At 37.1% G+C, this 26,997-nt stretch overlaps 9 protein-coding genes across 9 annotated transcripts; 4 read left to right on the top strand and 5 right to left on the bottom strand.

Annotated features, from left to right (window-relative positions):
* Positions 1-896: 896 nt before the first annotated feature.
* EIN_418550 (nonsense-mediated mRNA decay protein, putative) lies at positions 897-3,728 on the bottom strand (the record flags this gene model as incomplete). The annotated part of the gene is made up of 1 exon (XM_004254699.1): positions 897-3,728. The coding sequence occupies one exon, from the start codon at positions 3,726-3,728 to the stop codon at positions 897-899; it is 2,832 nt and encodes a 943-aa protein (XP_004254747.1).
* A 539-nt stretch (positions 3,729-4,267) lies between these two features.
* On the top strand, positions 4,268-5,359 carry EIN_418540 (hypothetical protein; the record flags this gene model as incomplete). The annotated part of the gene is made up of 2 exons (XM_004254698.1): positions 4,268-5,006; positions 5,160-5,359. The coding sequence occupies 2 exons, from the start codon at positions 4,268-4,270 to the stop codon at positions 5,357-5,359; spliced, it is 939 nt and encodes a 312-aa protein (XP_004254746.1).
* Positions 5,360-5,489: 130 nt separating this feature from the next.
* EIN_418530 (hypothetical protein) lies at positions 5,490-7,292 on the bottom strand (the record flags this gene model as incomplete). The annotated part of the gene is made up of 1 exon (XM_004254697.1): positions 5,490-7,292. The coding sequence occupies one exon, from the start codon at positions 7,290-7,292 to the stop codon at positions 5,490-5,492; it is 1,803 nt and encodes a 600-aa protein (XP_004254745.1).
* Positions 7,293-8,010: 718 nt separating this feature from the next.
* Positions 8,011-10,662, bottom strand: EIN_418520 (hypothetical protein; the record flags this gene model as incomplete). The annotated part of the gene is made up of 1 exon (XM_004254696.1): positions 8,011-10,662. One exon carries the CDS (start codon positions 10,660-10,662, stop codon positions 8,011-8,013), a length of 2,652 nt encoding a protein of 883 aa, XP_004254744.1.
* A 1,739-nt stretch (positions 10,663-12,401) lies between these two features.
* Positions 12,402-12,719, bottom strand: EIN_418510 (hypothetical protein; the record flags this gene model as incomplete). The annotated part of the gene is made up of 1 exon (XM_004254695.1): positions 12,402-12,719. One exon carries the CDS (start codon positions 12,717-12,719, stop codon positions 12,402-12,404), a length of 318 nt encoding a protein of 105 aa, XP_004254743.1.
* A 1,032-nt stretch (positions 12,720-13,751) lies between these two features.
* Positions 13,752-14,900, top strand: EIN_418500 (alcohol dehydrogenase, putative; the record flags this gene model as incomplete). Its single annotated transcript, XM_004254694.1, has 1 exon — positions 13,752-14,900. The coding sequence occupies one exon, from the start codon at positions 13,752-13,754 to the stop codon at positions 14,898-14,900; it is 1,149 nt and encodes a 382-aa protein (XP_004254742.1).
* A 492-nt stretch (positions 14,901-15,392) lies between these two features.
* EIN_418490 (O-linked N-acetylglucosamine transferase, ogt, putative) lies at positions 15,393-17,960 on the top strand (the record flags this gene model as incomplete). Its single annotated transcript, XM_004254693.1, has 1 exon — positions 15,393-17,960. The coding sequence occupies one exon, from the start codon at positions 15,393-15,395 to the stop codon at positions 17,958-17,960; it is 2,568 nt and encodes an 855-aa protein (XP_004254741.1).
* A 66-nt stretch (positions 17,961-18,026) lies between these two features.
* EIN_418480 (hypothetical protein) lies at positions 18,027-21,995 on the bottom strand (the record flags this gene model as incomplete). Its single annotated transcript, XM_004254692.1, has 1 exon — positions 18,027-21,995. The coding sequence occupies one exon, from the start codon at positions 21,993-21,995 to the stop codon at positions 18,027-18,029; it is 3,969 nt and encodes a 1,322-aa protein (XP_004254740.1).
* A 612-nt stretch (positions 21,996-22,607) lies between these two features.
* Positions 22,608-23,630, top strand: EIN_418470 (meiotic recombination protein dmc1, putative; the record flags this gene model as incomplete). The annotated part of the gene is made up of 1 exon (XM_004254691.1): positions 22,608-23,630. The coding sequence occupies one exon, from the start codon at positions 22,608-22,610 to the stop codon at positions 23,628-23,630; it is 1,023 nt and encodes a 340-aa protein (XP_004254739.1).
* Positions 23,631-26,997: the final 3,367 nt, after the last annotated feature.

Here is a 26,997-nt window from a genome sequence, read left to right as displayed (position 1 = left end):
TATTTGATATGAAAAATTGGTTCTATTTAGGGTTGCATATTTCAACAAAAAAGTACTGTCTCTGCGACTTCAATCGCCTAAGATATCTCTCTCGCCTTTTTCAACACAAACAAATGGAGTCAACACTCAATCAATTCACTTTGCAACGACACTCATTTTTTCTGTGACTTATTCATCGCCACACGGACTCTTTCGAGCTCTTTAATCACAGGGTGACTCCTACTGAATGTGTTATTAAGCCTTAAATACACTGAGACTCAGTTAATGCGCAACCCTAAAAAGAGACTCCGGTTGTGTGTCACTTTGTGATATTCTCAATAAGTAGAGATTTCATATAGAATAATATAACTAAATAAATAGAACAAACTGAAGTCAACGGTGCAATAGACATATGCTATGGTAGTGTTCAGTTTCATCTTATCTCGTGCATTTAATGTCTCGTAATCTATCTGTTCCAACCCCCGGACTTTCTCCGCAAGCTCCCCTAAAACCCTATATACCTCATCACAACTCTTCACATTTGTTGTCAATAAAACGGTGCTCATCACTTTTATTTTCCAGTTCATCTGCTATTTTAATGTCTCTTGCTCAAGACGCTACTCCTTCCGACAATCTCGACCTTCTCGACGAAGACGACATCTTCGAGGACTTCAACAGTTTGTGTCCCACACCCTATCTCCTCACTTTAAATCACAATTATTGACTTTTTAGACTTTAAAACAAAGGAAGTCGATGACTCATTACTTCATTGGCAAGACAATTGGGAAGATGAAGGCCAAGACGAGTTCACCAACAACATCCGTTCCGCTCTCACAACACAAAATTGAACTAAATGACTCACTTACTTGCTTTCCTTTCTTTTTCCTCCTTTCCAAAGCTTCGTGTCCTTAGTCCTTTCACATGAACGTATACCCGTCGTCCGAAAAGTCCTCTTCCTCTTCTTCCTCTTGTTGTTTTTCGTCCTCTGAAATCGTCAAATCGGGCTCATCATCAACCGCATCGACATCTATTCCTATTTTGAACGCATCAAGGGGGTTCGCCATTTCAAAATTGGGGTTGTTCCTCTTCGTCACGGGTTTATCGTTGAGTGGTTCGATATCGCTATATGTCATCTGGAGGGGGGTGTACTGGTACATCCCAATCGGGATTTTCTTCTTCTCAAGGACCAACGGAAATGGCTTCAAGTTATTAATATTCCCATGGACCAACACATTGTGGTCGATGAAAAATTGGAGGTACAACGACCACAACGGGTCCGACGACAACGTCGATGGGTTCCCCACCACCACCAACCCATATTTCGCTCGTGTAATCGACACATTTAAGCGTTGGGGGTTCTTCAAAAACCCAATTTCATTCGTCGAGTTCGAACGTACTGTACTGAAGATGATGAAATCCTTTTCTCTCCCTTGGAACGAGTCCACAGACGCTATTTCAATCGCATTCATAACATTCACTCCCAACTCCGTGTCTTTAGTCAGACGTACTCGTATCGCTTGCTTCTGTGCTATATATGGCGTGATGACTCCTATTTGTTCCGGGGAGACTCCACAATCAATCATTTTCACAATGATGTCGCGAATCACTGTGACTTCCTCGTCGTTCAAATACGACGTCGCAGTGGATCCAAACGACTCTTTCCCAGCCGTCGCCACAAACATCATCGGGCGGTTCTGGACAAACCAGAATCTCTTCAACGAGTTGAATTGTCTTTCAAGTGCAGTCACTCCATTCTGCAATACACCATCATAGAACGTATGTGACGAAAACTCAGACAGCGCCGGATGCATTCGATATTGAAATTGAAGACGATACGGCTCGTGCCCAAGTTGTAACAGTCGTGAAAACATTGGTAACCCCAATCCATACTTTCTCGCGTCTTTACTATTCAACACGGGCCCAAGTTGACAGTGGTCTCCTACTAAAAAGATTTGTCGGACTGAGTTCATAAAACACACTAACACTTCGGGCTCTTCCGCTTGTGTACTTTCATCTACTAAGACCGTATCAATCTGATTATTGATCCCAAACAAACGCCTATCTCCTGCTACACAACACGTGCAACAGATCACATCACACTCCCGAAACACTTTCAACTCAATGTCTCGTATCACCGCCAATATCGAGTTCTTGTCCGCCTCCGCCAACTCCTCTGGCTCTTCTCGAAACGCTTTATACTTCTCCAACGTCTCTTTGTCCTTCATTTGTGCCATCACGTCGTCCACAATCTTCCCCAACGAGTAATCATACAATGGCTCATTTTCACTCTCGCGGCCTTTCCCAAACACACGAATCACTTTAACACCAGTGTCGACAATTTTGGCAGCAAGTTGGTCGACAGCGATGTTACTTGGCGCACACACTAGTACCTTTTTCCCCGGATTAGAGTGGACCGCATGGTATATAATAGTGGCAGACGTGACAGTCTTTCCTGTCCCCGGAGGTCCCTGAATCAAACTCAGTGATTGCGTGAACGACTTCATCACAACCTCATATTGCACTTGATTCAGTGTCGGGAGGTTCGGCGCGTTCATCGATTGGAGTGTCGGGTGTTGTGCCAAATATGCCTCTTTCTCGTCTTTAAAGTCCTTCTCATAGACCATGTCCATCGGGTTCTTCGGCATCCCAAGTAATCGATTCCTGAGGTACGACGACATCGTCGGGAAGTCGTGCGGTTCCTCGGACTCTCCAAACATTTGCAGTGCTGTTTTCTTTCGTTTAAACGGGATCGACATCCATTGGAAGCAAATTGAGAACTTCATTGCGTTGTGTTGTTGTGTAATAATTTGTTTCTCTATTGGTACTCCTGGTGTCTTCTCAAACTGTACCGTGATGTCCTTCCCTCGAATGTATTGAACTGTCCCCACAAGTAATGTGTGGAGGCGTGAGAAGAACTTGTCCTTCTCGTCGGGGACCATTTCATTGTATGTGTGTATTTCATTGACTTCCACTGACTTCCCTTTCAGTGGTAAGAAGAACATTAACGTGTCATTGATAGTAATTCGGATCTCTTCATTCGCAGGAACTTCAAACGTGGCGTGCACCGTTTTCTTCATCTCGTCCGCTTTCCGGACATCATCAAACTTCAAATCAATGTTCACTAAGTGCTCGGACTCTCTCTTGTTCTTGTCGGCATTTGCCTCGAGCTTTATGAGTGGCGTGAATGTGTTTTGGTACTGCACACAGTCGTGGTAGTTCAAGTACGTCTGATGTAAGTCTTCTTGGTAATAATCGTTCCGTATTTTCTTCTTCGACGTTTGCCACTCAAACTCTTTCTTCCTCATTTCATTGCCAGAAACACCCACAACAAACTTCATTTCCGCATCACTCGGTGACGGACAGATCCACTCCTCAAACTTCTTATCTTGTACCAACGGCTTCCACGAATCGACATCCCAATTGTCCGTCATAGTCGTCAACGTCTCGACGTATCGACATTCTCGACAGATCACCGTCTTCGTGCCCGGGTTGTTTCTTAACACTATATAACCAAGGACAAAGGGGTTCCGGCATCGACATAAAAAGCACTCGATAGTGCACTCGCGGAATTTCGAGTCCTTCGGAAACCGGAGTTCTTTGTGTGTGGATCGCGCAATGTGGTGGACTATATGAGAGATGTGACCCTCGCCAACTCCATTACAGAAATATCTCCCACACCCACACCGTAACAGTTTCTTGCCGTCGCGAAGTCCGCAATAGTAACATTTGATAGATTCTCTTTCGGACATACGACTCTGGTTTTTTTATTTCCTTTTTTCTAAGTTTCATAAGTCGGGTTGAGAGTTTTAGTTTTTTTTACTATATTATTACTATAATTATACTACACTATTACTTTCTAATTGATGAATGTATTTCCATCTATTTATTGCGTTCAAAAACTTTGAATTGCTTCATAATTAAAAAGAGTACAACACAATATCATTCATGTTTAATGTTGTTATAAAGCTGTTGTACAACATATTTTGACCATCTTAAATGAAATGAAATGACTTGAAATGGTGACATAACAATGTGGATGAGTTTATACCAGAGTCTTTGAACTCATATACTAACCTATACATATCAAAAAATATACTATTTATTATAGTTTATTTCTCACTTCCCTCGAATGATTTACAAAATAGAAAAATTATAGTATTTATATAGTTTTTGTACCACAAAGGATAAAAGAAAAAATTCGACACTTTTCGAATGATATTTTGGATTTCTTGGTACAAACAATTTTAATTTCTTTTCTATTCAACTTGATTGTTTAAAACGATATATAATGTTCTATATCACACATCTTTTGTTTTTCATTTCTTTCAGTTGTGGGTGCCTCTACGGGTGTCAGTCCTGTCCAAACGATACATGCGAACGGTGTGAAAGTGGGTTTGAATTAGTCAGCACACTTTGTATTGACAGTCAAACATTGGAAGACCCTAACGACGGGACTTCGTGTAACTCTGGCGTCTGCATTTTCGACTACACGAAAACCACTAAAAGCTCTGTAGAGATAGCAACTGATATCACTTCGTTGATGCTCCCCGAGACTAAGATAACTATTAAGCAGACGAGTGGACAAGTCCACAGCATTATCAGTGGGAAGAATGTGTATTTCGATTCGGATTTTGACTGTGATATTGTTGATGTCACAACTGGCTATTTCAACACGACGTCACACTTCGATGCAATCAATGTGTCATTGGATACACTCGAAATCGATGGGAGTGTTAATATCAAGAGACTCAACGCCAGAGAAATCGCCATCAAACCTACAAAAATCGAGACCCAAAAGATAAAGGAAATCTCTCTCAAACAACCCTTTGTGTTCACCACATTAGTGACAGATGACCAATTCGATGAAATTTCTAAAAATGGGATTTACCTCTTTAAAGACACTAAGATCAACAACCCAAGTAACTACTCACTTACCCTTCACCTCTATAAATTGTCAAATGGAAAAACCACTCCAAGCGACTTTGCGTTCTACGACAATTTGTGTGGGGGTGTTATTGCTGCTTTCTGTTTGTTTTCTCACACTTCATTTACTTATTTTGTTATATATATATTTATAATAATATTACTATAATATTATAATATATTACATAATACTTTATAATACTATATAATTATAATACATGTTTCGTTCAATTATTATCATGGAAATAACAACTCAGTGCCATCCCCTCCAAAAGACCCATCAACTTCATGTCCCGATTATATCTTTGTCAAACCAACGACTTCAATGTGGTGGATTAGTGCAAGTGTTATGGTGTTTTTAATATTTGTCGCTTTGTTTGGCGCGTCGCTTTATATTGCAATCAAGTACTTCAAGAAGAAAAAAACTGATGAAGACAAGATGCCGTCTACGAATTAATTATATTTGTCTACTATTGTCAAACTATAATAAAACTAATATTATTATAATATTATTATAATAAAATTATTATTATTATTATATTATTATTATATTATTTTATATTAATAAAAAATACAACAGTATTCAATCAAAAATCTTTTTTGTGTTTCTTGGCTGACTTTTTCTTCTGTTCTGCGACTTTTTGGAAGGCATTAACACCTTTTGAGACTCTAAAAGCATTTTTCATGTTTTTCCTCAATTTTCGTTGTTTGGGTTTATCAAGGTCGATGTCGTACTGATCCAATTTAGTCACTCTCGATTGGATCTCTTTGTCGACATCTCCTACGACGCCACGCAACTCTTTTCTTTGTGTGTTAGTGTCGTCGTCCCAAGCGTCGACGCGTTCATTGAATTGTAAACCGACGGGGATTGTTTTTAAATCGAAAGCGTCGATGTGTTTTTTCCTTTTCACCACCTTTTTGGTATTCTTCTCTGATTTTTCTTGTTTTTCCTCCTTGGGAAGACTTTTCTTTTTGATAGTGAAGCCGTCGTATGTGCTATTAGAAATTTTTTCTATAGCATTAGTATCAAGACTTTCATTGCCACGTTTCTTTTCTAGTGGTGGGGCAATACTTTCTGGTTTTCTCTTAATTGGTTCGACTTTAGAAAGAATAGGTTTTAATTGGACTATAAGGGTGTGGACTCGAGTTGTGTGTCTTTCTTGTATTTCTTCCATTTCATTGATCGTCACTTGTTCCTGTTTTGTTGCATTCTGTTGTTTTACACTTGTTTCTTTGTCATTTGCCATTTTCATGAGTGCACTAAGAGCATCGATGTCATCCTTTTGCTTCTCCACTTTGTTGGTGTCACTCTTCAAAACCGTCTCATTCGACCGTTTATAGAAGAGCATATAGCCCTCACTCTTTAAAACTGTTTTAATAGGGACGGAAGTAACAGTGTCATCATCACATTGAAACCACCCCGAATTGGGTCCTTTAATATAACAGATATAGTGCCCCCCATGTTTAGTTCTTCCCAAATGAACAATGACTCCATACAAGTCAAACAGCCCATCTTTCCCGTATTTGGACATATTCAGTTCGCTTGGAAATTTGACGAAGCCATTGATCTTGCGCTCATCCCACCCAAATCGTTTGATTTGAATAGCTAAGACCCACGGAAGTTCTTTGACAAAATACCTCTTCGACGCTTTTGAGGACGTCTTGCACTTGTCACAGGTATACCCGTCCAACACGTCTTTCTTAAAAAAGACGTCAAGGCCACTCTCCAGTGTTTTGTCCTTAGTCACTTCGACTGGGAGGAATGAAAATTGTTCGTTGGAGTCACTAATCCCCAAGCAGTTATAACACGTAATTCGACTTGTTAGGGTTGTGTGGAAGATACTACTAATGATTGATATCTTATTCTTCCCTTTTCCTATAGCCGCCTCGTGGAGATGGTCCAACAAGAGGACATAAAATTCCGTCGCGTCCTCTTGTTCGTATCTCTCTAAAGACTTCGACAGGATCTTCAAATTTTTTTCAAACGCAATTGGCTTCAAAATTGTGTTCTGCTTGCCAACAAAGGCTTTACTGAACAAGGAAGCAAGTGCCGTCCAAAAGGGGTCCTCGAGTGATGGAATAACTTTTGATTGTGCAATGTAGTTATACAATGGAGTCGTGTGCGTTAATGCTTGGAGCACTGAGATCATATAACAATTGCTGTGTGCGTTGAAATACCCTTTTCCTACATTTCTTTCTAATTTCGGCCATTTCATTAGGGCAAACACTTCGTCGTGACTGACGTCTATTTTGTTGTCTATTAACACTGATGTTCGTGCAAGGGGGTTCAATGTTTCTGTTAATACAAAGTGAAGTCGGCGCGGGAGAAACTCGTTGAGCTGCAGCTGAATCTGGTCGTCGATGTCCATCGACGCAGCAGACTCGCCCATATCGTATAACTTGATGCCAAAACCCTATTTTCCTCTTTGAAAGAAAAATTGAACAATTGACCTTTAATAACATTTCAAATAACATTTTGTTACTCAACATAAAGCCACAAAATAGTATAGTATTTTTTATTGTAAAATTAATTATAAAATAAACTATACTTTGGAAAAGATAAAAAGTGACATAAAACCAACTTAAATAGTAAATGGAAGTCGAGGAGCAGACAAACATCTATGCGAAGTACGATGCACACGTCAACGCGATTCGCACATATCTTGGAAAATTGTGGGATGAGTTTAGTGGTATTAGAAACCACAAAACAGAGTTTTCCTCGAAGTGTTTGTTGATGACTTAAGAAGTTAAAAAAGTTATAATAAAATTAAATATAAAATAATAAGTCTTAATGGGTCGATATTTAATTGTTTAACATGTAGTGAAAGAACAAATCGATGAGATTAACCGTTTACAAATATATGTCGAACAACTTCTAAGTGAACAAAAAGATAAACAAGAGAAATTAAAGCGTCTAGAGACCGAGTTATATTTGTTAAGAAAAGAAGTCCAAGGCCAAGCCAAAACAGACCAACCTGCTGAATGATTGTTTCTTTCTTTAATTCATTAATACCGTTTGATACTATTTTATAGTATTTAATATAGTTTATTTATACTATTTAAAATAGTTTACTAGTTATAATAAAAAAAACTAAATGAGTCTAATATTTATTTCTTTGCTCGTTCAACTTCGCGTCGCTTACGTTCTTCGTCCCGTTTTCTTTGTTTTTCTTTTAAAGCGAGGATAGTGGGGTTTTGTGACTCGGAGATATCTTGTGGAGTTTCCTGAGTTGCCGCTTGAGATTTTTCTTTCGACCTTCGCGTGACCTTTTCTATAGCGGCGTCTCTCTCTGCTCTTTCTTTCTTTCTTCTTTCAGTTCGAAGTCTTTCTTTCTCAAGTAAGTCTGCAGAGATATTTTTCTCTTCAATTTTGTCTTCCTTCAGCGTCTTTTGGATTTCTTTGACTGTTTCGAGTTTTTTCAGTTCTTTCTTTTGTTTTGTTCGTTCTGCATTGATTGCCGTTAACTTGTCGTTAATTTCCTTCTTCTGTGCTTGTAATTTACTCATCGTCACTTCAAACTCTTTCTCGGACTGTTCGTGCTGGTCTTTTCTCTCATTTAACATCCGAATTCGTTCTTCACAGTCTTTTAAAGTACTTTCAGTGTCTTTCTTTAGACTTTCATTGACTCTTAACTGCTCTTCTAAAAGTTGTTTCTTGGTGCTTAACTCCTTCTCGTCGCGCTTCAGGCGACGCGCTTCTTTGGTAATTTTGTCGATCTCGCGTTTACCCTGTTTTTCTTGTCTGGCACGGTCACCACTTAATTTGGCTGTGAGTAAAGCCAGTTGCGCGTTGCGCTGTTTCTCTTCTTCGACGAGTTTGTCCTCAAGTTGAGCGTATTTAATTTCGGCGTCTAATTGGTTCTTGTCGATCTCCTCTACTCGTTGTGAGACCTCCTCCGTTTTTTCAAGCACTGCTTCCGCGTCGCTTTCGACTTGTTGTCTCTCCTGTATGACAAGTTGTTTCTCCGCGTTTGTTATCTTGATTTGTTTGTTGACTTTATTTGTCTCGATTTTGGCTTGATTCAAATTTTTGATATTAGTTTTGTCTTGCGTTTGCAAGTCGACGATTTCGCTAAGCATCTTCTCATTTTGTGTTGTCCCTTTTTTGATATCTTTTCTGATCTGTTTGTTTGTGTCTTGTTCATCAATTAAGATGTCTGTCTTCGTGACGATATCACTTTTTTGCTCATTGACGTCACTAATAAGGAGATCTGTAGCCTTTGTGACTTCTTCAATCTTCTTTGAGACATCACTGACAAGGGCCTCTTTTCTCTTCACACTTTCTTTCGCCATCTCCTGTTGGCGCTCTAACTCTCTTCTTTTCCTTTCAAATCTCAAATTCTCGTCTTTAAGTTGATTAGACAACTCTTCCGTGTGGATTTCCATTTGGAAGACTTGTTTCCTTGTTTCGCCCTTTTCTTTCTCAAGGCTTTCAATATTTTTCTTTAACTCTTCATTTTGTTGAACGACCTCAAGAGTCATCTGTTGGACCTCTTCATTGGTATAGTTCTGAAGACGTTCTATTGAAGCGACTTCACTCTCTTTGTTTATTATTAAGTTTTGGGTGATTGTTTGTTTGTGTTGAGCTTCTTCTTCACTATGCTTTAATGCGAGTTCAGCCCCTCTTGTCTCGTGTTTGATGTCATCAAGTCGTTTTTGGTTCTCGCGCTCTTCTTTGATATCTTTGGCTTTAGCTTGAAGAAGGACGTCATTCATTTCTTGAAGCATGTCTTCTTTATCGGCCAGTTCTTTTTCCTCTTTATCCAAGTTGGAGTGTTCCTTTGTGACTGCATCTATAATGTCTTTACATTTCTTTTCTTTCTGGACGGTCACTAATTCGTCTTTTTTCTTGTCTATTTCTTGTTGCAAGTTCACTTTATTTGGTGTTTCTTTGTCTTTGATACCATCAAGTTCTTTCTCTAGTGTGTGATCAGTCACTTTTTGAGTTTCTTCTTCACTTGAAATAAATGGATGTGTGAATATGTTAAACAAATCCCCCACAAATCGACTGTTACTTGTTTTATTGCCAGTAATAATGTCTTTCACCGTAATAAAAGAAGTACCATTCACTGTCGCAGCACTTCTCACTACTTCTTCCGCTCTTAACGTCAGATCAGATTGCCTCAAAACCTCAATGTTGGTCTTTGAAATGAAGTGGTGGAGCAGTTCAATATAGGCTTTTGAGTCCATAATTGAATTTTCAAAGTCAAATATTTTGGTATTAGAACCATCAGCTTTTAGTGTCTGATTGACCCATTGTATCAAATAGTCATTTGGAGACAAATTAAGGGACCCTATTGCTCGTTTCAATGACTTTTCAAAGACTTTGTCAATGAATTGCCACAAAAATCCAAGTACTATAGTAAGTGTTGATGTTGTTGTTTGTGAAAAGTTTGTTGGGCTCAGAGTGATTGTTGGGATGATTCTTTTCAGGAAAGCAAAGAGTTTTGTTAAGTTTTCATCTTTATAAAAGAGAGATGTTTGGACGTATTTGGGTTGAAAATTGATTGGATATTCAGGATAAAATTTAAGGACTAAATGATACAATAAAACTCCATCACTAAGTGCATTAAAAAGATCATTACCTTCTAAAGATATTGGAAGATATTTATATTTCTCGGTCAATAAATAGTCTCTACTTAATTGAATGTTGATCCATTTTGATATAGACCGTTTAGAATCATCATTTGGTGTGTTTGGTTGTGTTAACAAAGGTTGTTTTGTTAAACGATCAGGTAAAACACAAGAAACAGAATCCATTTGTTGTGTTTTTTAGTTCAATTTTCCTAAGCTTGTATTGCAAAACAATTCGTTCTTTTAATTTAAAACTACTCAAATGTTTAAATCAGTTTTATTTATTATTTAATAATAAATGACTTTAAAAATGTTAGATAAAACAGGTAAAAAAAAGAAAGTTTTTGATAATTTATCCTTCTACTATTATAAAATATTATATTGTATTGTTATTAATGTTATACATTATAGTTGTTTTTATTATATAATATTATTTATATAATATTTTAATAATATAATAAAGTTGGAAGATTAAATTTTTGTTTCAAAAAAAAATAAATTCTATACATCTGTCCATTATTAACACATTACAATAAATTATTTTAAAAATTTATTTTAACACGTTGGTGTTCCATTTATTTTTTGTTTTATAAAAAATCTTTATTGTTGAAAACTTTAATTTTTGCAATTTGTATTTAAAAAAAGCTGAAAAAACGTTTGCATTTCTGACGATCTTTTTTGCAACGATCTTATTAACACCTTAAATAACACAGAAATTCCAAATTTCATGTAAATTTAAAATCATTTTGATAAAAAAAACAAAACAGAAAAAAAGACCAAAAATGTGTATTACAATACACACGAAAACATCCCGTTTGAAGGACTTTTTTTAAACCAAAATTAAAAATAAATCATTTTAAAAATTGAAATTGGTAATAGACTTTAGAATAACATTTGATTATAATAGTGGTTATTTTGTTATTATCTGTAAACAAATGTTGCATACAGTTACATAAATCTGGACAGAATGATTTGTACATACACATTTTTCACAATTTAAACAAGTTTTTGAAGTGTTTGTGACTATTCCAGATTGTGTACAAATCCAACATCGTCCTCTGCGTCGTTTTACATCTAACCCCTCTTTCATGACAACGAATCCGTTACATTTTCTAATAACGTTGTTTTTGATGGAACATGTAATTTGCGTATTGTCGTGGGTTTTGTTGTTTTGGATAATTCATTCGCCAAATTAGTTGTCTAATTTGGCGAATGAATTAGACAACTAATTTGTCTAATTCATTAATAACCGGATTAATATGTTATGCTAACATAACATCCGGTTCAGCTTGGGTCACTAGTCTTGGGACAACCCAAGGCAAAGTTTCCATTTGGATTGTGACCAAGAAACAGTCAACTTCTGGTACTACGAAGTACTCGATCATCTCCGAAATGAAAACATTACCGGCTTCCTGGAGTAAAAGACTTGCTTCCTTTAACGAAACAAACATTCGCTTCACTCGACCTAAATAAACACCAACAACACCAGACCTTCTAAACGAAGCAACTATTACATTATTGGTCGCCTTTGATTCCATAACTTCCAACACTTTCTTTGCGTGATAAGTTATTGGCATACCAGTTGGTTCTCTTAATGTGTTAGACCTTCTCAATAAAATGTGGAGTCTTCCGTCTTTCTCACTCAACATTCGGATCCAATCACTCAAACCTTTCTTGAACTCGTCTTTTTGTTCAACTGTGCTAATTGAGATTGAAGGTAGTGACTTTTCTACAATTGTTGTTGGACCTCTTGTATTCAGGGCTTGCTTGGCAATACCCAAAACATAAATCTAAGAACTGGACAAGATGGCTCGAATGAGGCACGAAGTAATAAAAAACGACAATACGTTGACTTGCAAACTCGGTCATTTCACTCCTAATATGACCCGTGAAATTGTCCATTGTAACAACCGCTGTTTCCTTTTTCAGTTTAATAGTCTTCTTGTCATTTCAATGTGTGGTATGAGATGGTTAACTAACCACAATTGAATAATTGTTTCATCGACAAACCCCGTTTTGGTATAATATAATAACCAACCATGACAATCCGCTTCAAGATCAGAATAATATTTCTCGTTCGGAAGAACAATTGCTGGAGTAACAAAAGCACCATCAAGAGAAACACAAGCTATACATGTGCTACATTTGAACGAATGAAACACTCCAAGTTTAACTTCTTCTGAATCCTTGAGTTTTTCATACTTCTCTTTGGTAATATAAACAAACATGTTGTGTTTATCCATCCAATCAGAAAAACCGACTTCATCTACATTGAAAAAAGTGCTGCTGGCGTTTCAGTGAACAACTTTAATGTTTTGTAATTGTCGTAAATGTGGATGAAATCAAGTTGTACTCTTTCAATTCATCTGGCACTACTTTAATTTTCACGCAATCATGGAAATATTATATGTGTCTTCTTAAACCACTATATGATATTTCGAAGAAAGGATCTTTTTTCACGGAGGTTTATTATAAACGAATTCGATAATGCAATTTTCTTTTCTGGACACAATGGTATAAGTTATTCAATAGATTCATCTATTTTTCTTGATATTTTACGAAAATCCAATCTGGATCAACAGTTTCATGTTTCTTCAAATGCCCAGAAAGTGTTTGAGGAGTGATGCTGAATAGTCTACTCATATTTGTTAGAGAAAATTGGTATTATTTAAAAATAATTTGATTTGCTCTGTCATTGTCAAAGACTCCAATAAAGATTGTTTTAATGATTCTGAATTTTTTATTGTTTTGAGTATTTTATTAACTTTTTCCCTTTCCATTAAAGTGTTTTTACCCCGATCTAAAGTGTTCATTCTGATTTCTTGAAGACTTGAAGCTTTTTTGGTCATTTTTTCAACATTTTGTTTTTTACAGTTTTTGTTATTCAAATATTTTTTTGTTCTTAAAATAAAAAACAAATTTTAAATGAAACTATATAAAAAACCATAAGGTGGTTAATTCTTCATATTTTATAAATTATTTTACTATATCAACATAGTTTGTAAATGATTAATTATTATATCTTCATTGCCTTGCAATTTGAAAGTCAAAAATAAAAAAATGTTCCAATTATACAAAAAATACGTAATCAATTATTTAATAAAGACTAACCTTTGGAATTATACTTTGAATTGGTATTTGTTAGTTGTATTACAAGTTGTAATGCAATTTACTTTCTCATAAAATACATAACTTTGATTCAAAAACTTCAATAAACAACGAAATTATATTGCTTAAGATCTATTTAAACCGAAAGTAATTCAATTATTCACAAAATGGACAACTTCACTTATTGCAATCCAGTGAGACTCATCTATGGAAAAGGTTCTATTGAAGAGATCAAGAAGCAAAATTTGATTCCAACGACTTCTCGTGTGATGTTAATATATGGTGGTGGGTCTATTAAGAAAAATGGAGTTTACAATGATGTTTTAAAGTATGTCACACCCATTTGTGAATTTGCAGGAATCGAACCAAATCCCCACCATGAGACTTGCCTTAAAGCAATTCAACTTGCCAAAGAGAACAACATTGATTTTCTTTTGGCTGTCGGTGGAGGTTCAGTTGTAGATGCAACCAAGTACATCGCTCTTGCTCTTGAACATACGTATAGCACAGATACTTATGATATTATAATGAAGTATGGGAAGTATGAACCCAATCCAGCCAAAGCCAAAATTGGAGTTGTACTTACCATTCCAGCGACAGGAAGTGAAATGAATTGTGGGGCGGTTATCTCACGTGTTTCTGATAAAACAAAGTCGCATTTCTTCCATCCAAGTGTCTATCCCACCTTCTCCATAGTGGATCCTGTTTACACAATGTCACTTCCTGTTAACCAAGTAAGAAATGGGTTAGTTGATTCATTTGTACATGTCTATGAACAGTACATTCCACATTATCAGAAGAATGCAGTGACTGATGCAGAGTCGGAAGGGGTATTCAAAGTCATCATGAGTGTAGCGGAGAAAACCATTAATGATCCAACAGACTATAAGACTCGAGCTGATTTCTGTTATGCGGCTACTGTGGCTCTTAATTGGTCTTTGTGTGTTGGTGTATCCATGTGCGGAGGTGCACATGCTGTTGGACACGAAATTACGACTTATTACGGTCTTGCACATGGAGAGACACTTGCAATGACCACACCAGGTGTTATGAGATTCAACAAAGAGAAGAACGCTCAAAAGTTGATTCAAATGGCTGAAAACGTCTATGGCATCAAAAATGCTAAACCAGAAGATGCTATTGAAGCTACTGAAAACTTCTTCAAACGAATTGGAATGAAGACAAGACTCTCTGAATGGGGATATGGAAAGGAGCACTTCGAGGAAATTGCTGCAAAGTTCAAAGAAAATCCAGCTGGTGCTTATAAGGATATTGACCACGATGGATGCCTCAAAATCTTAAACGATATCTTTTAATTTACCTAGTAAATTAGAATTTGTCTTTATTTATAAAAGTTAATATTAATTTATTAAAATAATAATAAAACTTTTTTTAATTATTGTAAAAATGCATTTGCCGGGACTCGAACCCGGATCTCCACCTTGGAAGGGTGGAATTCTGCCCTTAGACCACAAATGCTTCTAATAAAATTTCATAAAAAATATAGATAACATTACAAAATTAAACTATTGAATTATTATTTTATTAGTTAATTAAATAATATACATTTTGTAAAAATTATTTAAAAAAATAAAATAATCAAATAATGTAAACTAGTTTAATTAATTTTTTAATAATATAAGACTAGCTATTTAGAAACCTCATTATTACGTTTTAATTTAATAAAATGACAATAACATTTAAAAATTAGTTAAAAATTATTTTTAATTATATATTATCATTTATTTATTATAAAAGTATAGTTTTTTTTTAATAATAAGAACTAGTATGAACAAACCAAATCACACATGTCAGTGGGTGAGTATTTGTTTGGGAGTGACAGCGAAGATATAACGGGGTTATTAAGTGAGTCGAGTAACACGGACTCTTCCGACTCTTCTGATCTCTCCGACTCGAAGCCCAAAACCCGAAAAATACCCGACTCTGTTAAAAAGCTGATAGGAGAAGCTTCGATGTGTTATGTTAAAAAGGAGTATTCGCAAGCCACGGAGTATGCTCTCGAAGCCATTAAAGTCGCGCCACAAATTCCCGATAGTTATCACACATTGGGTATGATATACTCCGATTTGGGAGATAAGAAGACTGCAAGGGATTATTTCATGATAGCGGCGCATATGACGCGAACTGACGGAGAGTTGTGGAAGCGGCTTGCAGACATGTTTAAAGAAGATGGCGACGAAGAGCAGTACTACTACTGTTTATCGAAAGCTGTTCTCCACGATCCCAAGAACGTCGATTTGCTCTACGAGAGAGTCAAAGTTGGGACACAGATGTCGGACTCGCGCGGCGTTTTATCGACATTCCAAGCACTCATAGCTCTTGATGGAACCGCGACAACAGCAAAACAGATAGCGACGGCTCTTATCACAGAAAAGAGGAAGAAAGAAGCTGCGAGTGTCGTATTAGGAGGTGTCAAGCAACGGATTAAAGAGAATAAAGACGTTGAATTAAGTCTTGGGAATATATTAATGGAGCTTTTACTCGACAACGAAATGCTCGACGAGTTCTCTGAATTTTACACAAACTACGTGAAGACGCACGACGAGAGTACGTTCCCCGTAGACATGCAAGCCAATGTCTGCATATTCAATATCCGCAAGAAGAGTGAGGAGACGTGGATGCCGTACTACTTATATCATCTGAAGAACATCAACCCGAATATTGTCGACTTGAGTGTGTTAATAGCAAATGAGTTGATGAAAAAAAAGGAGTATCAAAAGGCGATGGAGTTGTATGAAAAGATTCGCAGTTTTGAAGGGATGGACAACGCCGTCATATGGGGCAACTTGGCCGTGTGTTACTGGAATTTAGGGAACGAGCCGCTTGCGTTCCAGTATGGGGAGAATTCGCACAAAGAGTGTGGGTATCGCGGGGATGTCACTGTCTTGTTAATGAGAAAGATGTTACAGGAGGGGGAGTACGACAAGATGTGTGAGATCAGTGATCACTACTTTGAGAGTTTGGAGCAGATGAACGACATCGAAGTCTTCCAGAACATGAGCGAGCAGAATGATGTGATAGAAATATTGAGGATGAAGATGAAAGGGTTTTACAGGCAAGACAATTACGAGAAGTGTTATGAGACGTTTCTGTGGATCTTTGGGAAGGTGATACAAAAGGAGGAGACGGACCTGATCAAATCGCGCATCAAACAGTTTCGATTTTCACGGTCGAAGAAGTGGCGGATGGGTGCGGTGTTGTCGATTTTGGGTGTTGAAATGCCGGTTGAAGAAAAGAAGGAGAAAAAGCATACGGAAGAGAGTGAAATTGAAGAGGACAGACTCTTTCAGACGAAGCGCAAAAAGAGAAAGGACACTGCCGTCACAGTAGCACCACCAATACCAAATGAAGAGATCAAGTGGGACCAATTTGATGTCCCCCAAAAGGTCGAGAGTCTGAAACAGAAACAAGTCGAGCCGGTGGAGACCTTCAATGAGAATGAAAAGACGGACAGAAGTGAGACGGAAGAGAGTAGTTTAGTTGACAAAAAGACTCGGAACACTGACCGTGATAATCGTAAAGTGATTGAAATAGCAGGGACCTTTGTATTACTTGAAGAGGTGTTAGGCATTGAAAGGATTAAAAAATACATCACGTGGCATATTACATGTGCGGCTGTCATCAACAAAATGGACGAGTGTAAGCAAACGATCGAGTCTTTAATAACAGTTTTGGGGCATGATGAAGACAACGAGGTAGCTATACGGACGTCGTTCATTAACATTTGTTTGAGGTATTCATCATTCGAAGCGGCGATTTTTCAATTGAAAGCACTCTGTCTTGTCTTCCCCAATCGAAAGGATCTCTGGTTCTTCTTTAACAAGATCATCGTGTTGAGTCGCCGACAGACTAACCCGGGCCTCCTCAAGTACTTCAGTCGCATGCACTCCAAATACCCGAAGGAGGAGATCATCACTATTATATTGGGCAACCTCTTCTTGACGACGTGCCAATATAACAAGGCCCTCACGTTACTGTTTGATGTGTACGACAACCAGAAGAACTCTGCATTACTCAATTTGTCCATTTCTCTGTGTTTTCTTGGCGATGTTGCGAATCGAAATACTATAGATAAGTCCTCAGTGATGGTGAACAGTCTGACGTACTTGAAAAGGTATTTAGAGTTATGCGGATTCAAAAAGGAGGGGTTGTACAACGTTGGGAGGTTCTATCATCAGCTCGACGTCCTCTATTTAGCGTCGAATTTCTATGAACAAGCGCTGTCCATCATCCCAAAGAACAGTGCAGAGGCGTTGCTTGATCGCGAGATTGCATTCAATTTGTCACTCATCTATGCAAAGGCTGGGAACGAAGACTTAGTCATCAAGATCAGATGGCAATACCTCCAGTTCTGATTGTTTTCTATTGATTGTTGTGTATCGCTCTCTTCTATAAACCACATATAGCAAATCAAGACAAAATCAATTCCATTCAAACACCACGAGCCGCTCCATATCCGCAACAACAGGAAAAGTGGCGCCGGTGAGAATCCCACTATCAAATTTGGTGTTGTAGCACTCACTCCATTTCTTGTTCTGGACGTATATCTTCTTGTCCTTTTTGATGGTGAAACAGCAGTCGAAACTGACGATACCGTTATCATCTGTGTTGTGCAAATAAAAGGACGAGTTCGTCTTCTTCTCGACCAAAAAGGGTTCCCCAAGGCGGTTGACCAACGAAAAGACAAACGCTTTGTTTGCAATGATTGGTGTTTCTCTCTTCACAACACGAGGCAGTCCATCACTCTCGTTGTAACACCCAAACACACAGCCTTCGGTCTGTACGATAACCATAATCGATTTCTTCCCCGCTATCGCCGCGTTGAATGCCTGTGTTGAAAATTTGTTGTGTGTAGTGTCATAAATTTTCTTGCACATTTTAAAGACAATAGCCCCACTCAACATACGGAGCGCCTTCTTGTTTGCTAAAGCCGTCATTATCCGATCTTTCGAATTAATTGTTTTGTTGAACATAAAGTCTTTGCCTTGTTTATACATCTTCAGCCACTCTTTCCCTGTGTACCCCTCTTTCTTGGGCTTTTCCCCGCCCTTCCACTCGTCCGAGTCGTCAGTGGCTTCTTTAATTATTGGCTTACTTGTGTTCTCCGGGGTGTCATCATTCCCACTCTCACTCAAATTCTCTTCTACAATAGCCCCATCATCGCTATTCTCCATCTCACAGATTTCGTAATTCTCCGAACTCGAATCACTACAACTCTCTTCCCCCTCTATGATCTCAACTCCATCAGATGACTCCATCAATTTGTCCGCTTGTTTCTTGGTGTCTATTTCCATCTTCGCCAAAACGTCTTCCGGCGTCGTTGCAAATTTCTCGAGTCGTTCCCGTTCGATCTTTTGCTTCTCTTTCTCAAACTTCTCTTTCTCTCTCTTCTCATTCTCAAGGTCTTCTGTCCTTCGGCGCTCATCTTCAAGTCGTTTCCGTTCGTTCTCTTGCTCAATAAACGCCGCTTCAAGTTGCTTTCTCTCATTGTTCAGTCGCTCTTCTTCTATTCTCTTTTGTTCCGCCGCCTCTTTCTCTTGTCGTTCTTTCTCTTCTGTTATTCTCTTCGCCTCGGCTTCTGCAGCTTTCACCTTCTCCATATCTTCTTTCTCTTTTCTTCGTTGCTCAGCTTCAATAACACGTTGTCGTTCTTTCTCTTCATTGACTTTCCGTTGCTCTTCCGCAAGTTGTTTCCTCTTCTCCTCAGCCATTTTGTTCTTTCGTTCCGTCTCAAGTTGTACTCGTCGCTCTTCCTCCTTCCGCGCGGCTTCTTCCAAAACTCTCATTTGCTCGTCCTCAACGCGTTTTCTCTCGGCTTCTTCTCTCTGTCGACGCGCCTTCTCCTCTCTCTCTTTCTGTATTCGTGCCATCTCAGCTTCTTTCCTTTCACTCTCCTTTTCTTGCTTGATGACAGAAGATTTGTACGAAAGAGCACGCGAGATGACCGCCTCGGAGGTCGAAGTGACCATCACCACAAGTCTCTGGAGCTTCAAACCCTCCGTTGCGCCACCAACCATTTCTTCATTGGACATATCGCCATCATACAACTTGTTAAATTCATCCGAAATGACTATTCGCCCGTCTTGAAAAACTATCAGACTGCTCCCCACTTGGAACATGACGTCGTTCATATCTCCAATAAACCCAACTTGTGGCGGAGATTTGGTCTTAAACCGCGCGCCGACTTTCGACGTTGAAAAAACAAAGGCGAAGTGATTGGTGTCGCCTTCTATCGTCGCCTTTCGCGTGCTAAATTGAGGGGCTTTGGTTTGGTTGTAGATCCCAAAGATCAGCCCACTTGTTGTCTGCACGGCAATAATAGTGTTGGCAATACACGACAAGAATTTGGAGAACCGTTGAGGGTCCATCCCATTCTCTTTACTATCATAAAGTAAACTACTAAATCGTTGGTTGTTCCAAGAGAGGTAAAGAGCAGTGACGACCTTGTCGTTCATGAAAAGTGCCAAATCCGTTTGTTCTCGAGTTGAAGAAATAATTTCTTGGAGTTTCTTGTGCAATTGGACTTCCGCTTCGCTCGCTATTGAATTTCCAACACTTTTATTCTCTTCAAACTTCGCGGACTTCGTTTGGGGTAATATTTGTTTCTCATTTTGTTGTTCTTGAGTACACCGACTCTCAACTTCAGTACTCTGTTGTGGTTCTTGCGCTTCTTGTACACTCTCTTTACTATCATTTTCTCCTTCAACCCCAAAGATAGCAATGTCATTCAAAGTGATTCGCTGACTCCCAACAAGAGTTTCTATAGACACCGCATCAAAGTATTTGTCTTCAAACGCCGTCCTGCCAACAACAACAAAATTCTCTCCTATTGCAAACGCATCTCGACAATCAACAAACACTCCGCTCCCAATGGAGTTCCATACTATAGTATCCCCACAATCCTTCTTCTCAAATTTGGTCCCAATCTGGTTCTTCCCTTCAAACATGAAGACAAAGTGCTTCCAGTCGTTCTTCACAAAAGCAGACTTCCCCTTCATCTCGGTGGTTTCCGGCACTTTCCCGCCACTGAAAAATCCAAAGACCTTGCCACTCTCACTTCTACACATCACAAGTATTCCCTTCTTCCCATGGATCTTCTTGTTCACGTGTTGTGAATCAATCTTTCGCTCGTCTGATAAGAACAGGAGCTTCACCTTTCCTTGACACCATCCAGACAACTGCGCGGTGATTTGTGGGGAGTTGACCGTATCACTGAATGGCTGTAACTTTGGTAAAGTCCCTGTTTGTGACAGAGTGACTATCTCTTGCGCATTTACTTGTGTTGTTGGCAACATTTGTTTTACTTCAATTGTCTTCTCAATGCAATTTTCTTGGTTCTGCACATTTGTTGTATAACTCCCATTCATTTGATTTGTTGATTTACGTTGAGGCGTCACATCATCTTTTTGTTCCAATTGCTCATTTTGCTTTTTCTGAGTTTGTTGAATTTGGTTTGTTTGTGTTTTATTCACTGTTTGACTATTTGTTTGTTCTTTAACAGTTTTATCAATTTCATCGACTTTATCACAATACGACGGACTTGTTTTGTTCTGTGCATTCATCTTATTTTCTTCGAGTTTTCCCACATTAACTTCTTTCTTCTCCACTTTTTGTTCGCTTTTTGGTTCGCCCTTTTTCTCCACTACAGATGGTTTAATTGTTGGTGTGAATTGGAAATTTGGTTTAAACGTATCAGTTGTTTGTTTTGTTTTTTCGTTCGTCGACACGTCACTTGAGTTCTGTGGTTGTTCTTGATTGAACCCAAATAACGGTTTTGGCACCTCATTTTCGTGTATAACGTCATTGTTTTGTTGGTTGAGTTTATCGACCTTTAAAGTGACTTGACTCAATTGAACTCGCAACGCCTCACACTTGTTATTTAGTGTTGTGAGTTCGTCTTGAGGTGCTTTTAGTGTTGACATTTCAGTTTTGAGTGTTAGCAATGAGTTAGTCAGAATTGATACCTTTCCCTTGAGCTCTTCAAGTTGGACATCCAGTGCATTGAGTTTAGTGGTGTGTTCTGTGTTCGTTCCTGAGAGTATTCCGTTCAACAACTTCTGCGTCTCAATTGCATTCACCTTATCATAAAGCCCTTGCATAGTATCACTCATAGTAACTATTCTCAAATTCATCGTAGAAGTGTTTTGATCGATTAATTGTGTTAATTCATCTTTTAATGACGCCAACTGGTCTTGAAAATTGCGTTGTAACTGTAACGGTTGTGGTGCTTCTTGTGTGGGGTGTTCCGGTAAAGCACCTCCTTTCGCTTCCTGGACATACATCAAAAGACTTCTTAAAAAGTTTATCACAAGTGGATTAAAGACTATTTGGCGAGAACAACTCAAGTCAAGTTCTTTTAATACACTTTCGAGGTATTCGACGGTTGTCATCTCTTTTTGTGTTTTTTTTCTGTTTGTTTTGCTTTTTTCGAGCTTGTTTTATATAAATTATATTGTTTAATTTTGTGGAAATTACTCTTGTTTTTTTATAGCTTGAAAATTATATTTTTAATAAATAATAATAAATAAATATTTAATAATAATATTTATTTATTGACCAAATAATTGTCAGAAGGGTGTATTTCCCCTTGATTACCTGAAAATAACGGGTTTTAAAAAAGTGAAAAAAAGGTACACCAAAAATGCTAAGAAACTTAAATCTATTTTTATATTAGTTTTCAATTAAAGTTTTAAAACTATTTATTTTACTTCTTACAATAATTTGGTTTCTGGCTATTTTTTTGTCACAACTGTAAATACTTTGGTTTTGTTCACTTTATAATTCTGGTATAGTAAGTTTAGTTTATTTTAATATGATTAGGTTATTGTATTAATTTAATATAATTAATTATAAATTATAAATTATTTTTAAAAATATTATTAAAATAGAAAATAATAGTATTGGATGAGAGACATTAAAAAATCAATCTCGAGATTAAATAATGTCGGATGGTGGAACGAGAGAAGATTTGAGCAATGAAAACGTGAGAAGAAACAGCGAGAATGGCAGAAGAAGCCGAAAAGGAGAAGTCCGAAATTGTTGAGGACGAAGAGGAGGCACCATCATTTCACCAAGTTGAGGGTCTCCAAGAGCATGGAATCAATGTGGGAGATATCAACAAGCTAAAACAGGCTGGTTGTAATACTATTGAGTCTGTTATCATGCACACACGCAAGGAGCTTTGTGCCATTAGAGGATTTTCGGATGCGAAGGTTGATAAGATTTTGGAAGCCGTAGGAAAGGTCTGTCCGACGCATGCGTTTGTAAGTGCGACTATTGCTCTCGAACGCCGAGCGAATGTGATCAAAATTACAACAGGGAGTGCGCAGTTCGACACACTTCTTGGTGGTGGAATTGAGACGATGAGTGTGACTGAAATGTTTGGTGAGTTTCGAACGGGAAAAACACAACTGTGCCATACGCTTGCAGTCACGGCCCAATTACCAGCAAATCTGAAAGGAGCCAATGGAAAGGTTGCTTACATCGACACAGAAGGTACGTTCAGACCAGAGAGAATAACGCAGATCGCAGAGCGTTTTGGTGTGGACCAAACCGCTGTACTTGACAATATCCTGATTGCTCGTGCCTACACACATGAACAACAGTTCGACCTTCTTGTCGAAATTGCGGCCAGAATGGCTGAGGACAGATTCAGGTTACTCATTGTCGATAGTGTTACTTCACTCTTTCGTGTGGATTTCAGTGGACGAGGCGAGTTGAGCGAGAGACAACAAAAGCTCGGGAAGATGATGAACAGACTGATTAAGATAAGTGAGGAGTTCAATGTCGCAGTTGTGATTACCAACCAAGTCATGAGCGATCCGGGAGGAGGAGCAATGTTTGTTGTCGATCCCAAAAAACCCATTGGTGGCCACGTTATTGCCCATGCCAGCACAACAAGGCTCTACCTAAGAAAAGGGAAGGGCGAACAGAGAATCGTCAAATTGTATGACTCGCCAAATTTACCGGAGGCTGAGGCAACATACGCCATTGAAGTTGGAGGAATTGTCGACGCAAAAGAGTAACACGTGTTTTTTAGTTTTTTTATTGTCAAAACACCAATCAAAAATATTTTATTTATTTGAACTGAAACGCACGGCGATTCTGTGCCTTCAATAATGCTGACACGTCGACCGTTTCGATTTCTTCTTCCTCTTCTTCTCCTTCTTTTATGGGTTCTTCTGTTTGTGTGTATGAATGTGCCTTCTTTTTTTCTTCCTCCTCTTCTTTTTTTGCCGAGCGTGAACTTATGAAGTAAAGTATCGAGAGCATTGCAACAGATGTGATAGTAAAAATTATAGACAATTCAATCAACATCTATCAACAAATTCAAGTTTTTATTGAGTTTTTTAATTGTTCATTTTATTAATTTAATAATAACAAATTTTTTTATTTTTTACAATTTGTTGTGGGGTTTCTAGTTTTCTAATAATCAATCAAATGATTAGAATTAGACTGGCCAACCGATGACCATTATTTTCAATTATGCCGAATTTTTAAAGCAACGTTCCTTTTTGCCGAAACCAAAGTTGACCACACATATAACCGACTTTTGCTTTTACAAATAAATTATATAAAACTAATTATTATTTGGAAGCGATAAACAAAAGTTAAATAACATTTTATTTATTTCAAATTTTAAAAAATAAACGTTTTTGGGAACACATGATTATTAAATATTATTTTTTTAAATTATATTTTTTGATATTCAAAAAAATATAAATCTGTATGAACCAAAAACAATATAAATTTACCAAAAATATATTCTTTAAATGCAATCGTCTTTTAAATAAATGATGTGATTTATAAATTATTTTCAATAATCATTTTCATTAATATTATTTAAATTGAATATAACAATTGGTTTTACAACATTATTAAATACATAATCATTGTGCAGTCAATTAATTACAATGTTATAACAGTAAAAATGTATAATGACTATGATTTGTAACTTTTATTTCAAAAATATAAATTAAACGCTTATCAATTTAAAATATAACATTGTGTTTATTTTTTGTAACTGTTAACCACTTATATGTTTAAATCATTGTTCATTCTCAAAATAACGTTTCAATTAAAACATATGCAATGTGATCATAACTAATGAATAATAACTTGAAAATTTTATACTTTTTATAATTTGGGTTAAATTATCATGATTTACAATTCACACATATTGTTATAATCATGATTTTCAATTCATCTAATGTTACAATTGTTTGTTATGTTAAGAACTTCATTCTTTGAAATTACATGTATTTTATTTTTTGTACAATATATGAAACAATGTTTAACAGTCTTTAAACCAATTTACAAGTTTGTTTAAATATATTATCCCATTTATTGTTTATTTCCTGTTGTTGTTATTGAATATCATGATGTTGGTAATTTGCTTTTGAGAAAAAAAATCGATTGTCATTTTTACACATAATGAAAAAATGCCAAAAACAACAAGTTGTACATATTTTTCAATAAAATTTATTATTTTATTACCAAAATGAATATTTGTTATATTTTGCTCAAATAATTTTAATCCTTCATTCTATTTATTTGTTTTATTATTTATTAAAATAACGAACTTTTGAGCTGAAATATATAAATTAAAGCATTTCTTTATTTCGTTTGCACGTTTAATCTATATGACTAAATTTATTATTGTTTACTAGTTTAAGTAAAAAGAAAAGTAACAAGTCAAAATATGCTCAAATGGTTTAAAAATTTAATTTTGGGGTTAATTTTAGTGCGGTTGGCCAGTCCAATTAGAATCTAATAAATATAGAGTATTTGATACAACGTTGTTATTTACTCAAACCTTTTTTTGGTCTTATTTGAAGAAGGTTCGACTAAAAATGGAGTATCGGCAATTTTGTTTTTTGTTTACCTCGTTTTTTTTTGTAAACAAATCTCTTCTTCCATAAAAAAATAATTTCATAGCCTTTCAAATGTCTTTTTACACAAAAGCAAGAAATAGTCTTGCAAATAACCCATTTTTTGGAAAAAACAGTCCCAATCTTGAAGAAAAATAAACCAGAAAAATGAAAGGAGGAGGTGAACAAAAGCCATTTTACAACCAAAAACTCAAAAAAATAAATGAAACTACAAAAAGAAAATGATTCTTCCGCATGCATTTTCGAGACGATTTGTTTTTAATATGAGACAGGTAAATGTCTTTGGTGCTCTTTGTTCCCAGCAAGATATCAATGATATTGTTGAAAATCTCGAAGTTTTTCACAAAGATCTTCTCACCATGCACAAGAAGTTTAGAACAAATATAAATTGTGTTATTTATTATTACAACAACATACTCAACTATTTAATCACCGATATCGAGACATTGATCCGAACCTTTCAATGTGAATAAGACTCTCATGTGAAGATCTTTGAATAACTGGAAATGATGACTAAGAACGCGAAGAAGATATTGAACATCAATGAACATATGGTACAGTGCTTGCAATGTATATGAACTTTGTTTGTTCCAAGAGCTGGGTTCCAACAGATTATGTCGATTTTGGAACATGACAACACTCCAATTCCGGGAAGTGATAATCGACAGAATACTTCATGTCGAGGTACCAATGGAAACCATTGAATTTTATGTTGAATATTTGGTCGTCGCCAGTAATGAAGAAGTTATTAAAGACTTGACAATGAAAGACGTTGAACCCCATCAACAAGAAGTAAACACTGAAGACAGTTTCTCTGAATCATCAGTGGAAATGGCGGAAATCGGCGTGGAATTCAACAACAACAAGCATATTGTTGACAGAATTACCGACGATGAATTTTACTTCAATGGTCTTTATGGCTATCTTTTGGAAGCCGGGTTTGAAGACAAGTTTGTTGAAATCATAAACAACATCCTGAGATTACAAGAACTCGAAAGAAACAAAGAAGAGAAAATTGGAGAACTCAAGTGTTTAGATTTAGGGAATGCATGGGAGCCAAGTGTGGTATTTAGAATGTCAAATTTTTAAAAAGAGTAACTACATCCATACCTTCATATATCTGGTCGAGGTAGATGAAGAGAACCGAAGAAAGGTTGTGTTGTTCAGGGCGAAGAGGTGTATTTTCTGCAAACTAAAAAGACGCCATTGTCTACTACATCGAAGAAAATCAAGAATTAAGACTCCCTGTGACTTACACAGTTGATGGTGTTTATGGTCGGCGAGTTGGAAAGAGTCAATATCAGCGTCAGGGACTTGTATAACTTTGTCGAGAAAGAAGAACGTGTTCGTCTGCTCAAAGAAAGACCATAGAAACGCCTCGTGCCGATGTTCAAGAATCACAGATTAGGATGTACTTCGAAATATTGAAATCCAACTCGACTGGTATCCCGACTCCCTTTATCTTTAACTGCAATGAGTCAAGATTCCAGGAATGGGCCGA

This window comes from Entamoeba invadens (assembly GCF_000330505.1).
Source record: "Entamoeba invadens IP1 unplaced genomic scaffold scaff_1105074724939, whole genome shotgun sequence".
Taxonomy (NCBI): domain Eukaryota; phylum Evosea; order Mastigamoebida; family Endamoebidae; genus Entamoeba; species Entamoeba invadens.
Note: the sequence above shows the minus strand (reverse complement) of the source record. Positions and strands in the feature narration are given on the sequence as shown.